The 12442-nt window shown below is 41.5% G+C and overlaps 1 protein-coding gene and 1 long non-coding RNA gene across 2 annotated transcripts in view; one reads left to right on the forward strand and one right to left on the reverse strand.

Annotated features, from left to right (window-relative positions):
- LOC118942075 (uncharacterized) overlaps positions 1-12442 on the forward strand; it is a 784985-nt gene that overhangs the window by 312335 nt on the left and 460208 nt on the right. The gene's annotated exons all lie outside the window — the stretch shown is intronic.
- Positions 1-12442, reverse strand: part of LOC110499558 (choline O-acetyltransferase-like) — a 30067-nt gene that overhangs the window by 3372 nt on the left and 14253 nt on the right. The window contains exons 5-12 of the mRNA XM_036956362.2: positions 8744-8797; positions 8177-8354; positions 6124-6301; positions 5718-5887; positions 5399-5499; positions 4755-4883; positions 4419-4541; positions 3013-3154 (exon numbers count right to left, since the gene is read on the reverse strand). Of these exons, the coding sequence (XP_036812257.2) occupies positions 3013-3154; positions 4419-4541; positions 4755-4883; positions 5399-5499; positions 5718-5887; positions 6124-6301; positions 8177-8354; positions 8744-8797 (1075 nt within the window). The remainder of the gene's footprint in view (positions 1-3012; positions 3155-4418; positions 4542-4754; positions 4884-5398; positions 5500-5717; positions 5888-6123; positions 6302-8176; positions 8355-8743; positions 8798-12442) is intronic.

Consider the following 12442-nt stretch of genomic DNA (forward strand, 5'->3'; position numbering starts at 1 on the left):
TCTCTCCACCCCACTTGCAAAATGTGTAGAACTGTAGGAAAAGTGTTTAAAAAATATACATTTTCTCTCCACCCCAAAATGTGTAGAACTGTAGGAAATGTACTTTAAAATGTAAACGTTTCCGTCAAGCTGGTGGAGGGGGGGGGGGGGGGCCCAAAAAGCTAGAGCCGGCTCTGCTCATGTGTGTGTGTGTGTGTTTATGGCTGGAATGAAGGATACTCAACTCGTACAGTTTATTTTATTTTATTGCTTTGGTACTGTTTTCACAAGTACACCGGCATGACCAAATGCATGTGGACACCTTGAAAGACACTGAGCTCTTCAGTAAGGCCATTCCAACTGTCCATGTTTGTCTATGGAGATTGCATGGCGGTGTGCTCAATGTTATACACCTGTCAGCAACGTGTGTGGCTGAAATAGCCAAACTAACACTAACTTGAAAGGAGTGTGGTGAATTTGCTGACCGCAGCCAGTCTTACATTCAAACCCTTTTCATTTTTCATTCATTTTGTTCGCAGACATTTTGTCACCACAGAACCATTAATCCAAAAAATCTAAGTTTACTGTGAAATAAAATGAGTATATTGGTTTTAAAACCCAATGATATATACCTTCTCTATGTAGCTCATTTATCAACCAATTAAATCCAAAATAAATGTTAGATACATGTTTCAAAAATGGACTTTTTTTATGTAGTATGTCACAGTACAATACACTGTTTTCACATCAGTCTATACACTCGGAACTACCCATTAAAATGGACTGAACGTCATTTCTGTCCCATGTGTGTGAACATTGAAGACACCTTTCACAATGTAATCCATTGTTTAAGCAGGCACTAGTTTGTTTGCATTCAGGCCTGTCTTGAGCATTTGGCCGTAGGTTGTCATAGAAACCGCATGTAAATATCCTCATCGTTCCTGCACCTGGGGGGGGGGGGAAACTCTTGGCGAATCCAATCCTGAAGGAAGGTAGTACGCTCATGGGGATGACAATCATACACCTTCCAATCTGTATTGTAATCGAGTATTGTATTTTACAGTATTGTATTGTAATCGTGTATTGTATTTTACAGTATTGTATTGTAATCGTGTATTACATTTTACAGTATTGTATTGTAATCGTGTATTGTATTTTACAGTATTGTATTGTAATCGTGTATTGTATTTTACAGTATTGTATTGTAATCGTGTATTGTATTTTACCGTATTGTATTGTAATCCTGTATTGTATTTTACAGTATTGTATTGTAATCCTGTATTGCATTTTACAGTTATGTATTGTAGTGGTACTGCTCGTGGCTCAGTTCATAAGAGCATGGCACTAGCAACGCCAGAGTTGTGGGTTCAATTCCCACTGGATTCACGTACCAAAAATGTGTGGACTGTTGCCACGTTGGATAAAAAGTGTCTCTGCTATGTACATGGCATATATTAGGGTGTTAGAAAACTACCACAGTTAACTTCCTTTAGGATACATGTTTACTGTATAGGGGATATATTTATTATTGTTTTTGACTTTCTGGATTATGCGTGTATTGCTATTGTATTGATAGATGTTACTGCGCTGTTGGATCGAGAAACATAAGCATTTCACTGCAGCTGCTGTAAAATCTCTGTAACGATTCTCGTTGGTGGAAGGAGAGGAGGACCAAAATGCAGCGTGGTAAGTGTTCGTCGCATTTTAATTAATAGGAAAACTGAACACTACACAAAATAACAACGAAGAGAAAACGAAACAGTTCTGCCAGGTGAACCAGACACTAAACAGAAATGAAACGCCCACAACCAAAATGGGGGAAACAGGCTACCTAAGTATGATTCTCAATCAGAGAGACCACGAACGACACCTGCCTCTGATTGAGAACCATACTAGGCCAAACACATTAGAAATATAACAACATAGAAAAAAGAACATAGACTACCCACCCCAACTCACGCCCTGACCAACCTAACACAACGACATAAAAAAAGGAACTAAGGTCAGAACGTGACAATCTCCTTATCCGCGTAGGCGACCACCTTGGATTTGATTTGTTACATACAGTATATCTCTGATCTCGTCAATATCAGATTTAAATTTGTATTTTTTTTTAATTTAATGTGAAATTAAAATCTTAACATTATCATTACAGTAGTACATTGGAGTATATCATATTTTGTGATGTTTCCACTTTACAGACATCTGTAGAAGACAAACAATTTTACATCTATAGGTTTTACCAAACGGTTAAGTGATCATCGATTAACAACAGAGAAGAGAATCATGTCAAATCGTAATGTGAGCATTGTGAAAAGCACTTACTTTATAGGAATGTGTATTGCAATGTGAAATATGTCTTTCTAGATGAAACACTCATTAAGTTTGGTAAAAAAAAAATGACTAGGATTTTGTGTGTTGTACTTAGTTCATTGGAAATGTGCTTTAGAGTTTTGAAACAAAATCCTTTTAAATGATCTGTTTTGAGTTTTCTACTAAGAGTTGTGGAAATGTACCACATACTTGTGAAAATTGCAGAAAAGCGATATAAAAAAACTAAGCGGACATGATGAACAGCATGATGGGAGAAGAGAAGGGAGAAGAGGACATGATGAACAGCATTTTGGGAGAAAATGACATGATGAACAGCATTATGGGAGAATAGGACACGATGAACAGTATTATGGGAGAAGACGAACAAAGACGAACAGCATTATGGGAGAAGAGGACACGATGAACAGCATTATGGGAGAAGAGGACACAATGAACAGCATTATGGGAGAAGAGGACACGATGAACAGCATTATGGGAGAAGAGGACACAATGAACAGCATTTTGGGAGAAGAGGACATGATGAACAGCATTTTGGGAGAAGAGGACATGATGAACAGCATTTTGGGAGAAAATGACATGATGAACAGCATTATGGGAGAATAGGACACGATGAACAGCATTATGGGAGAAGACGAACAAAGATGAACAGCATTATGGGAGAAGCCCATAATGGGGAGCTAAGTAAGAAAAATGACTCACAGAGAGAGATGTCTTCTCGTCCGTCATGGCCTTCACGAAGGCCAGAGTCTCGGGGGTCGCTGAGCGGATGTTGTCCACCCGGCCCTCATGGAAACGACGGATGGAAGCACTCTCATAAGTGGACACCAGCCGTCCATTGCATCTGGGAAATCACAAAGCAAAATAAATATCGCTACTGTATGTCAATGGAGGCATAATTCACTTCATGTGCGAACAAAGGAAAATAGTTTCTTTCTTAGGTTTTTTTGTTACATTAAAATGACTGTTATTAAGTAGTAAAGAATGTAATCAAATGAAAAATGTGTTGAAACAGGATTAAAACAACCAACAACATGTCCTTTTAGAGAACGTTCTAACCTCTTGAATCTAGGGGGCACTATTTTCATTTTTGGAAAAATAACGTCTCCAAAGTAAACGGGCTATTTTGTCAGGACCAGATGCTAGGATATATGAATATAATTGACAGCTTAGGATAGAAACCACTCTAAAGTTTCCAAAACTGTAAAAATATTGTCTGTGAGTATAACAGAACTGATATTGCAGGTGAAAGCCTGAGAAAAATCCAATCAGGAAGGGACTCTTATTTAGAAAGCTCTGCGTTCCTATGCGTCCCTATTAAGCAGTGAATGGGATATCAACCAGATTCCTTTTTCTATGGCTTCCCTAATCTGTCTAGTGTCACAATACATAGTTTCAGGCTTTTATTTTGAAAAATGAGCCTGCGTCAGTGGTCAGCTGAAGTCTCTCATAGTGTTTGGTGCGTAAAGGACAAATGCGGCCATTGTTTCTCTCTATCCTACTAAGAAGCCACCAGTCCCGGTTGATATATTATCGAATAGATATTTGAAAAACACCTTGAGGATTGATTATAAACAACGTTTGCCATGTTTCTGTTGATATTATGGAGCTAATTTGGAATATTTTTCAGCGTTGTTGTGACCGCAATTTCCGGTCGATTTCTCAGCCAAACGTGAAGAACAAACGGAGCTATTTCGCCTACAAAAATAATATTTTGGGAAAAAAGGAACATTTGCTATCTGACTGGGAGTCTTGTGAGTGAAAACATCCGAAGCTCATCAAAGGTAAACGATTTAATTTGATTGCTTTTCTGATTTTCGTGACCAGGTTGCCTGCTGCTAGCAAGGCATAATGCTATGCTAGGCTATCGATAAACTTACACAAATGCTTGTCTTGCTTTGGCTGTAAAGCATATTTTCAAAATCTGAGATGACAGGGTGATTAACAAAAGGCTAAGCTGTGTTTCACTATATTTCACTTGTGACTTCATGAATATGAATATTTTCTAGTATAGTTTATGTCCATTGCGTTATGCTAATTAGTGTTAGTTGATGATTACGCTCACGGATCCGGGATGGGTAGTAACAAGAGTTAAAGGTGTACAACACCTGTAAAATGCCAGTTGTAGAGACACCTGTATGTACGCATCTGGGCTCATCTTCTGCTTCTTGATGAATTCTTTTCCATAGACCTCAAACTTGTGTACATCCATGTCCAGATCTCTAACCAGCCTGAGGAGAAGGAAATATATCAATATATGTTAAAGTACCTAAAGTATAAAATGTTTTTTATATCCGTGTTAAATCCTTTCTGGGTAACACTTTTAAGTAACTTACTGTGATTGTCTTTCATTAAAACGGTCAACAACAACAAAAAACAGCTTAAATGTGTGCATGTGTCCATGTGTGTATGTGTGCAATCATGCATGCACATGTGTGTCTTGCCTCTGCAGTCTCTCAGCAGAGGCCTTCAGGAGGCCCTGGATGTGGGGCGTGGTCTTCCAGAGCAGCCTGCGAGGAGCAGGAAGCTCCGACACGCTGGTGGCCCTCCCTATCTTGGAGGGACTTCCTGTCCTGTGGAGAGAGCACGATCACATGACTTCCTTAGATTAGTGTTTTATTATTATTATAATTTGTTATTCATTACCATAATATTGCTTCATCACTGACCTTTAATAATATGTTAGTTGTGAATGTGAACTACACTGCAAAACATTAACTACTTCATGTGTCTCATGCGTAAAATGTTAAATATCCGATTTAAGATTTAATGTAATAAACTGGCCGTTAACTATGTTGTAATGAAGTACTTTGCGTGTTTGGTGAGTAAATATGAACTCTCAGATGTAAAAGCACAGGACCTGGAATAGAACCTTGGGGGACACCAGGACCTAGAATAGAACCTTGCGGGGACACCAGGACCTAGAATAGAACCTTGCGGGGACACCAGGACCTAGAATAGAACCTTGCGGGGACACCGGGACCTAGACTAGAACCTTGTGGGTCACCAGTCGTCAACTCCACCTAATCAGATTTAACCCTGTCCATATGGACACATACATGTAAATTAGTTCGGCTAGTTTGCTTACATGAATTTCATCAAGTATTCGGTACACGCCACGAGAACTATTCCCTCGAAGGGTGAATGCTCGCACACCGTGCCGCAGACTCCGTCCTCCCCTACAACAAACTGAAACAAACATTTCTATTCCATTCCATGGCCTCAGGACCTGTATTGTACTGATCTAGGATCAGACCCCCCCCCCCCCCCCCCCCCCCCACACACACACACACACTTTGTCCATATCATCTTATTCTTTATTATCTAAAATGCTAAACTGATCCTAGATCAGCGCTCCTACACCGAGACACTTGATGTGTAAGGGTCCAGGGTTGGCATCGCCCTACCTGCATTGGCTTGTCATACCAGCGGTTTGCCCCCATCTTCTCATGGCCTCCTCCATGGAGCATCAGCAGGGCTCGGCTGGTATCCCCAACCTCCATCCCACTGGGGTCGTCTAGACACACCACGCACAGACACTTCTCGATCACAGCCAACGACTCTCTGTTAACTGAATCTAGGGGAGGGAGGGAGGGAGGGAGGGAGGGTGGGAGGGAGGGAGGGAGGGAGGGAGGGAGGGAGACAGGCGGACAGACAGACCAGGTCAGTTTATGCAAATATATTTGTTTTCATAGTCTTCCCATGGTTTATTTCGAATTATTACTATAATTTAAATTATTATTTGATATTAGTCTTATTATTATAGTTATGATATTAATAAAATGTAGACAATAAGATGTTTTGAAGTGAAACCTTTAATGAGCACATCTCTAGCCTGGGCCCATTCTGTTCTTCCATCTGACGTCAGCAGACCAAAAGGAGGCTGTCTCTCCTCTGTGTTCTCTGCCATCTTTACGATCTTCTCCAGTTGGCTTAAGATGTCCATTTCTCTCAGTGGTTTCTCCTTTACCACTAGGTCCATCACAAAGAACTGAGAAGAAGACAAATCATTTTTAGAAATAGGATTGGATTTTTTTTGCGGATGGGTTTTTTTTTTGCTCCCAAAGGGAAATTTCGTCGTGGACATTGAACAAAGGTGATGGTATTTCCACGTAGAATATCACAGATTAAAACATACACCTGATTCAAATGTATTTCTAAGGAAGCGACGACAACAACAAAAAAGACTATAAGATATGCTTTATCATAACACCTCAGAATAGATTACTGGCATTACAAAAATCTATACAGCTTTTTCTCCAAGGAGCAATTCAATGTATCACTCAATCAGACACGTTGGGTCAATAGGCTGTTAAAAAACTAAAACCTGCCAATGCAAACACATCGGTCATTAGACCCCAATAGGCTGCTGACTAATGAAGGCAAAGTAAGAGAGGCAGAGGTTAACGATGTACCACCACCGCCTGCTTGAACTGTGTGTCCCAAATGCCACCCTATTCCCTATGTAGTGCACTAACTTTTTAACAAGAACCCTGGTCAATTGTAGTGCACTACACGGGGAATAGGATGCCATTTTGGCACACAGCTTGAAAACGTGAATCCTACGCCGCGATCAATTGTCCTTGTGACTCAAGGAGGCTCTCAGACAAATTCAATCAGCAGTAATTTAGTTACTAGTCTGTTTCTCCACATGGATGGCTCCTTAATATGTGTCCCTGATTGATAGTGCCTGGAACCATCTCCAGGTACGAAGGACTCTCCCCTCCTCCTCCTCCTCCTCCTCCAGATATTTCGTAATGCGTTCGTGTGATGGGAAGTGAGATTCATTGTGAAAGATAACTCCAGACTGGGACACAGTGTTAACCGTCAACTGGCTGCTTGTTTATGAAACGTTTCAGCCATTTTCTCTCTATGACCTTTGAACTTTACCATATACGACACGGCCTTGGGGAGGATTATCAGGAAGTGGAAGTTATTTACAACACTGACTCCTGGGAATCCTAAACCTCAACAGACACTAAACACACCAACGAAATAAAGTTATACTTTAATAAAGTTATACTTTAATAAAGTTATATTTTAATAAAGTTATATTTCAATAAAGTTATATTTTAATAAAGTTATATTTTAATAAAGTTCTACTTTAATAAAGTTATATTTCAATAAAGTTATATTTTAATAAAGTTATATTTTAATAAAGTTCTACTTTAATAAAGTTATATTTTAATAAAGTTATATTTTAATAAAGTTATATTTTAATAAAGTCCTACTTTAATAAAGTTATATTTTAATAAATTTCTACTTTAATAAAGTTATATTTTAATAAAGTTCTACTTTAATAAAGTTATATTTTAATAAAGTTATATTTTAATAAAGTTATATTTTAATAAAGTTATATTTTAATAAAGTTCTACTTTAATAAAGTTATATTTTAATAAATTTCTACTTTAATAAAGTTATATTTTAATAAAGTTCTACTTTAATAAAGTTAGATTTTAATAAATTTCTACTTTAATAAAGTTATATTTCAATAAAGTTATATTTTAATAAAGTTATAACACGAATATCTCTTGTCTTGTCAATGTTGACACAATGTTTTGGAATGTCGCTAGCTGTTATATTTGAGGTGACCACTTGCCTTGTAAATGTGGACACTGTTTGTAGCTGTTCAGTAGTGATAACTTTGATCACTGTAAGTGTTATTGGCGTCCATAGAGATACAATGTATTATATTTATTGCTGTGATTTATTGAGAAAAAAAATGGCACCCTATTCCCTATATAGTGCACTACTTTAGACCAGAGCCCTATGGCACCCTATTCCTTATATAGTGCACTACTTTTGACCTAGGCCCATAGGGAGTTTAATAATGCAGTTTGAAACGGAACCTTAGTCTCTCTCTGACCTGGTTCTTGCATGCAACGATGATGTGCTCCTGCTCGGTGGACCCAGTCTCGTGGATGACGAGGGTGTCCCTCTTGAGGCCGGGCAGACGGTATGTGTTGAAGAGACGGTAGTACTGCTTCATACACAGAGGGGTCCCAGCCAGCTGGCCCCGAGAAAAGTCCACGGGCAACGCCCGTCTGTCAGGAGGCAGGGCCCCAGAGACAAACAGACACAGACTCAGATCACCTGGGACAACCTCAGCTGCTCTACAGGGACACTTTATCCAGTCTTATATTATATATTCTGTTTATTTTGACTTTAATATTTGACAATCTTTATATTCTTCTTCTACAATGCTCTGATGGGAGAGACAAGGAGAGGAGAATAGAAGAGAAGAGGAGGAGGAGAGGAGAAGAGGAGAGGAGAGGAGAGGAGAGGAGAGGAGAGGAGAGGAGAGGAGAGGAGAGGGGAGAAGAGAAGAGAAGAGAAGAGACGAGAAGAGAAGGGAGAAGAGAAGAGAAGAGAAGAGAAGAGAAGAGAAGAGAAGAGAAGAGGGAGTGTTGTAAGCTGGACACACAGAACTCACGTGTCAATATGTTTCTTATACTCCAGAACTCCTGTGATGAGGTGAGCAGCGAATCTGAGAAGATGGAAGATAGAAAGACTGATTCAACACAGAGAAAACGTCATTTAGAAGGGACCTAGTCCCTAGTCCCTAGGTCCCACAAGCTGTGAGAGGCTGTTACAGGCTGTATATGCAAAAGTCCAGTTATTTAATTATTGGCATCCATTCTTCAATGGAGAGTATTATACAATGATAGTCTTCTTCAACAACTTTGCCTTGTGTGTGTTACTGAATTGCAACTATACAATTGTTCTGCATATGGATATTTTCTTTACAGGCTGTTAGAGGCAGTTACAAGCTGCTACATGCAGTTACGGGCAGTTGCAGGCTGTTACAAACAGTTACAGGCTGTTACAAGCTGTGAGAGGCTGTGAGAGGCTGTTACAGGCTGTTACAGGCTGTTACAAGCAGTTACAGGCAGTTACAGGCTGTTACAGGCTGTTACAAGCAGTTACAGGCTGTTGCAGGCAGTTACAGGCTGTTCAAGCAGTTACAGGCAGATACAGGCTGTTCAAGCAGTTACAGGCTGTTACAAGCTGTGATAGGCTGTTACAAGCTGTTACAGGCAGTTACAGGCTGTTACAAGCGGTTACAGGCTGTTACAGGCTGTGAGAGGATGTTACAGGCTGTTACAGGCTGTTACAAGCTGTTAGAGGCTGTTACAAGCTGTTACAGGCTGTTACAAGCGGTTACAGGCAGTTACAGGCAGTTACAGGCTGTTACAGGCTGTGAGAGGATGTTACAGGCTGTTACTGTATATTGGTCCATCTGTATCTACCCACAACCCCTCCCTCATCTCTCAATGGAGAGCTATAATCACATTTCTGATAGATTACAGAGCAGCGCTGTGTGTGTGTGTGTGTGTGTGTGTGTGTGTGTGTGTGTGTGTGTGTGTGTGTGTGTGTGTGTGTGTGTGTGTGTGTGTGTGTGTGTGTATAGTGGGTGGTGTGTGTGTGTGTGTGTGTGTGTGTGTGTGTGTGTGTGTGTGTGTGTGTGTTTCCAGAAGGGAGGAAAACAACTCATCACGTCAGCCCTGGTGTTTTCTATCTCAGTGTTTTTGTGTTCAAACCCCAGATCAATATACAGAGTGGGCTACACACATATACACACACACACACACTAATACCCCCCCAAACACACACACACACACACACACACAAACACTAATACCCCCCCAACACACACACACACTAATACCCCCCCCCCCCCCCCACCAAACACACACACACACACACACACACACAAACACTAATACCCCCCCTCCACACACACACCACCACTCCCCTGTATATGGAGGCTGAGGATGGGGAGGAGGAGGACAGCCAACTAGGCAGTCAACCAGTCTCAGTGGACTGCTTGGATCTGTCACTACCAATCTAATTAGAGTCTCTGTCGGTCTATTAGGAGGCTGTTCTGAAGGTCCTGAAAGAATTCACTTACCTCACCCATGAGCTGACAAAACCTGACAGTGAGTTAGTGTCCAGTCTGGATCTGTGTGTGTGTGTGTGTGTGTTAGGGTGTGTGTGCGTGTGTGTGTGTGTGCGTGTGCGTGTGTGCGTGTGTGCGTGTGTGTGTGTGTTCGTGTGTGTTCGTGTGTGTGTGTGTTCGTGTGTGTGTGCGTGTGTGCGTGTGTGCGTGTGTGTGTGTGTGTGTGTGTGTGTGTGCGCATGCGTGTGTGTGCGCGTGCGTGCGCAAGTGTGTGCCTGTGTGTGTGTGTGCGTGCGCGTGTGCGCGCGTGTGTGTGTGTGTGTTGCATTGCCTGGCAGGCTGGCAGACCACAGCTCATTTAATAAAGAGAGGCAGCGATATAGAGAAGAGATGAGTCAGGATGGACTATCCCCTTCCATGTACTGCAGCCTGTAAATCTGATGGAGATCTGGTTTGGTTTGTGCCTGCTGAAAACACTGTTGTAAATCTCTCACCACGTGTGGTTTTACAGTACAGGGTAGAAAGCATAGCATACAATGTATTGCATTACACTACGGAGTATACAATATTGCATTACACCAGCGCCATTGTATGTGGCAGGATAACACAATATTGTATACTCCGTATGTTGTATTTATTTATGTAGTTGGACAGTTTCTAGTTGTGGAGGGATTCGGGATTAGAAAAATACACAATGAAGGAAATAAGTGACTGATCTGATCAACCTTCTCTCGTGAAGTTCAAATGATCAAATCAAATTGTATTTGTCACACGCGCCGAAAACAACAAGTGTAGGACCTTACAGAGAAAATGCTTTCCAAGCCCTTAACCAACAATGCTTTAAGAAGTTAAGAAAAACAATTAAAATAAGTGTTAAGGAAATATAATAGATAAGTAAAAAACTAGAAACTAGAAAATAAAAGTAACAAATTATTAAACTATATACAGGGGCTATATACAGAGTAAATGTGGAGGCTATATACAGGGGGTACCGGTACAGAGTCAATGTGGAGGCTATATACAGGGGGTACCGGTACAGAGTCAATGTGGAGGCTATATACAGGGGGTACCAGTACAGAGTCAATGTGGGGGCTATATACAGGGGGTACCAGTACAGAGTCAATGTGGAGGCCATATACAGGGGGTACCAGTACAGAGTCAATGTGGAGGCTATATACAGGGGGTACCGGTACAGAGTCAATGTGGAGACTATATACAGGGGGTACCAGTACAGAGTCAATGTGGAGGCTATATACAGGGGGTACCGGTACAGAGTCAATGTGGAGGCTATATACAGGGGGTCCCTGTACAGAGTCAATGTGGAGGCTATATACAGGGGGTACCAGTACAGAGTCAATGTGGAGGCCATATACAGGGGGTACCAGTACAGAGTCAATGTGGAGGCTATATACAGGGGGTACCGGTACAGAGTCAATGTGGAGACTATATACAGGGGGTACCAGTACAGAGTCAATGTGGAGGCTATATACAGGGGGTACCGGTACAGAATCAATGTGGAGGCTATATACAGGGGGTACCGGTACAGAGTCAATGTGGAGGCTATATACAGGGGGTACCGGTACAGAGTCAATGTGGAGGCTATATACAGGGGGTACCGGTACAGAGTCAATGTGGAGGCTATATACAGGGGGTACCGGTACAGAGTCAATGTGAAGGCTATATACAGGGGGTACCGGTACAGAGTCAATGTGGAGGCTATATACAGGGGGTCCTTGTACAGAGTCAATGTGGAGGCTATATACAGGGGGTACCGGTACAGAGTCAATGTGGAGGCTATATACAGGGGGTATCAGGTACAGAGTCAATGGGGAGGCTATATACAGGGGGTATCAGGTACAGAGTCAATGTGGAGGCTATATACAGGGGGTATCAGGTACAGAGTAAATGTGGAGGCTATATACAGGGGGTACCAGTACAGAGTCAATGTGGAGGCTATATACAGGGGGTACCGGTACAGAATCAATGTGGAGGCTATATACAGGGGGTACCGGTACAGAGTCAATGTGGAGGCTATATACAGGGGGTACCGGTACAGAGTCAATGTGGAGGCTATATACAGGGGGTACCGGTACAGAGTCAATGTGGAGGCTATATACAGGGGGTACCGGTACAGAGTCAATGTGGAGGCTATATACAGGGGGTACCGGTACAGAGTCAATGTGGAGGCTATATACAGGGGGTACCGGTACAGAGTCAATGTGGAGGCTATAT

The sequence above is a fragment of the Oncorhynchus mykiss genome, chromosome 20 (assembly GCF_057628025.1).
Source record: "Oncorhynchus mykiss isolate SJ-2025 chromosome 20, ASM5762802v1, whole genome shotgun sequence".
Lineage (NCBI taxonomy): Eukaryota > Metazoa > Chordata > Actinopteri > Salmoniformes > Salmonidae > Oncorhynchus > Oncorhynchus mykiss.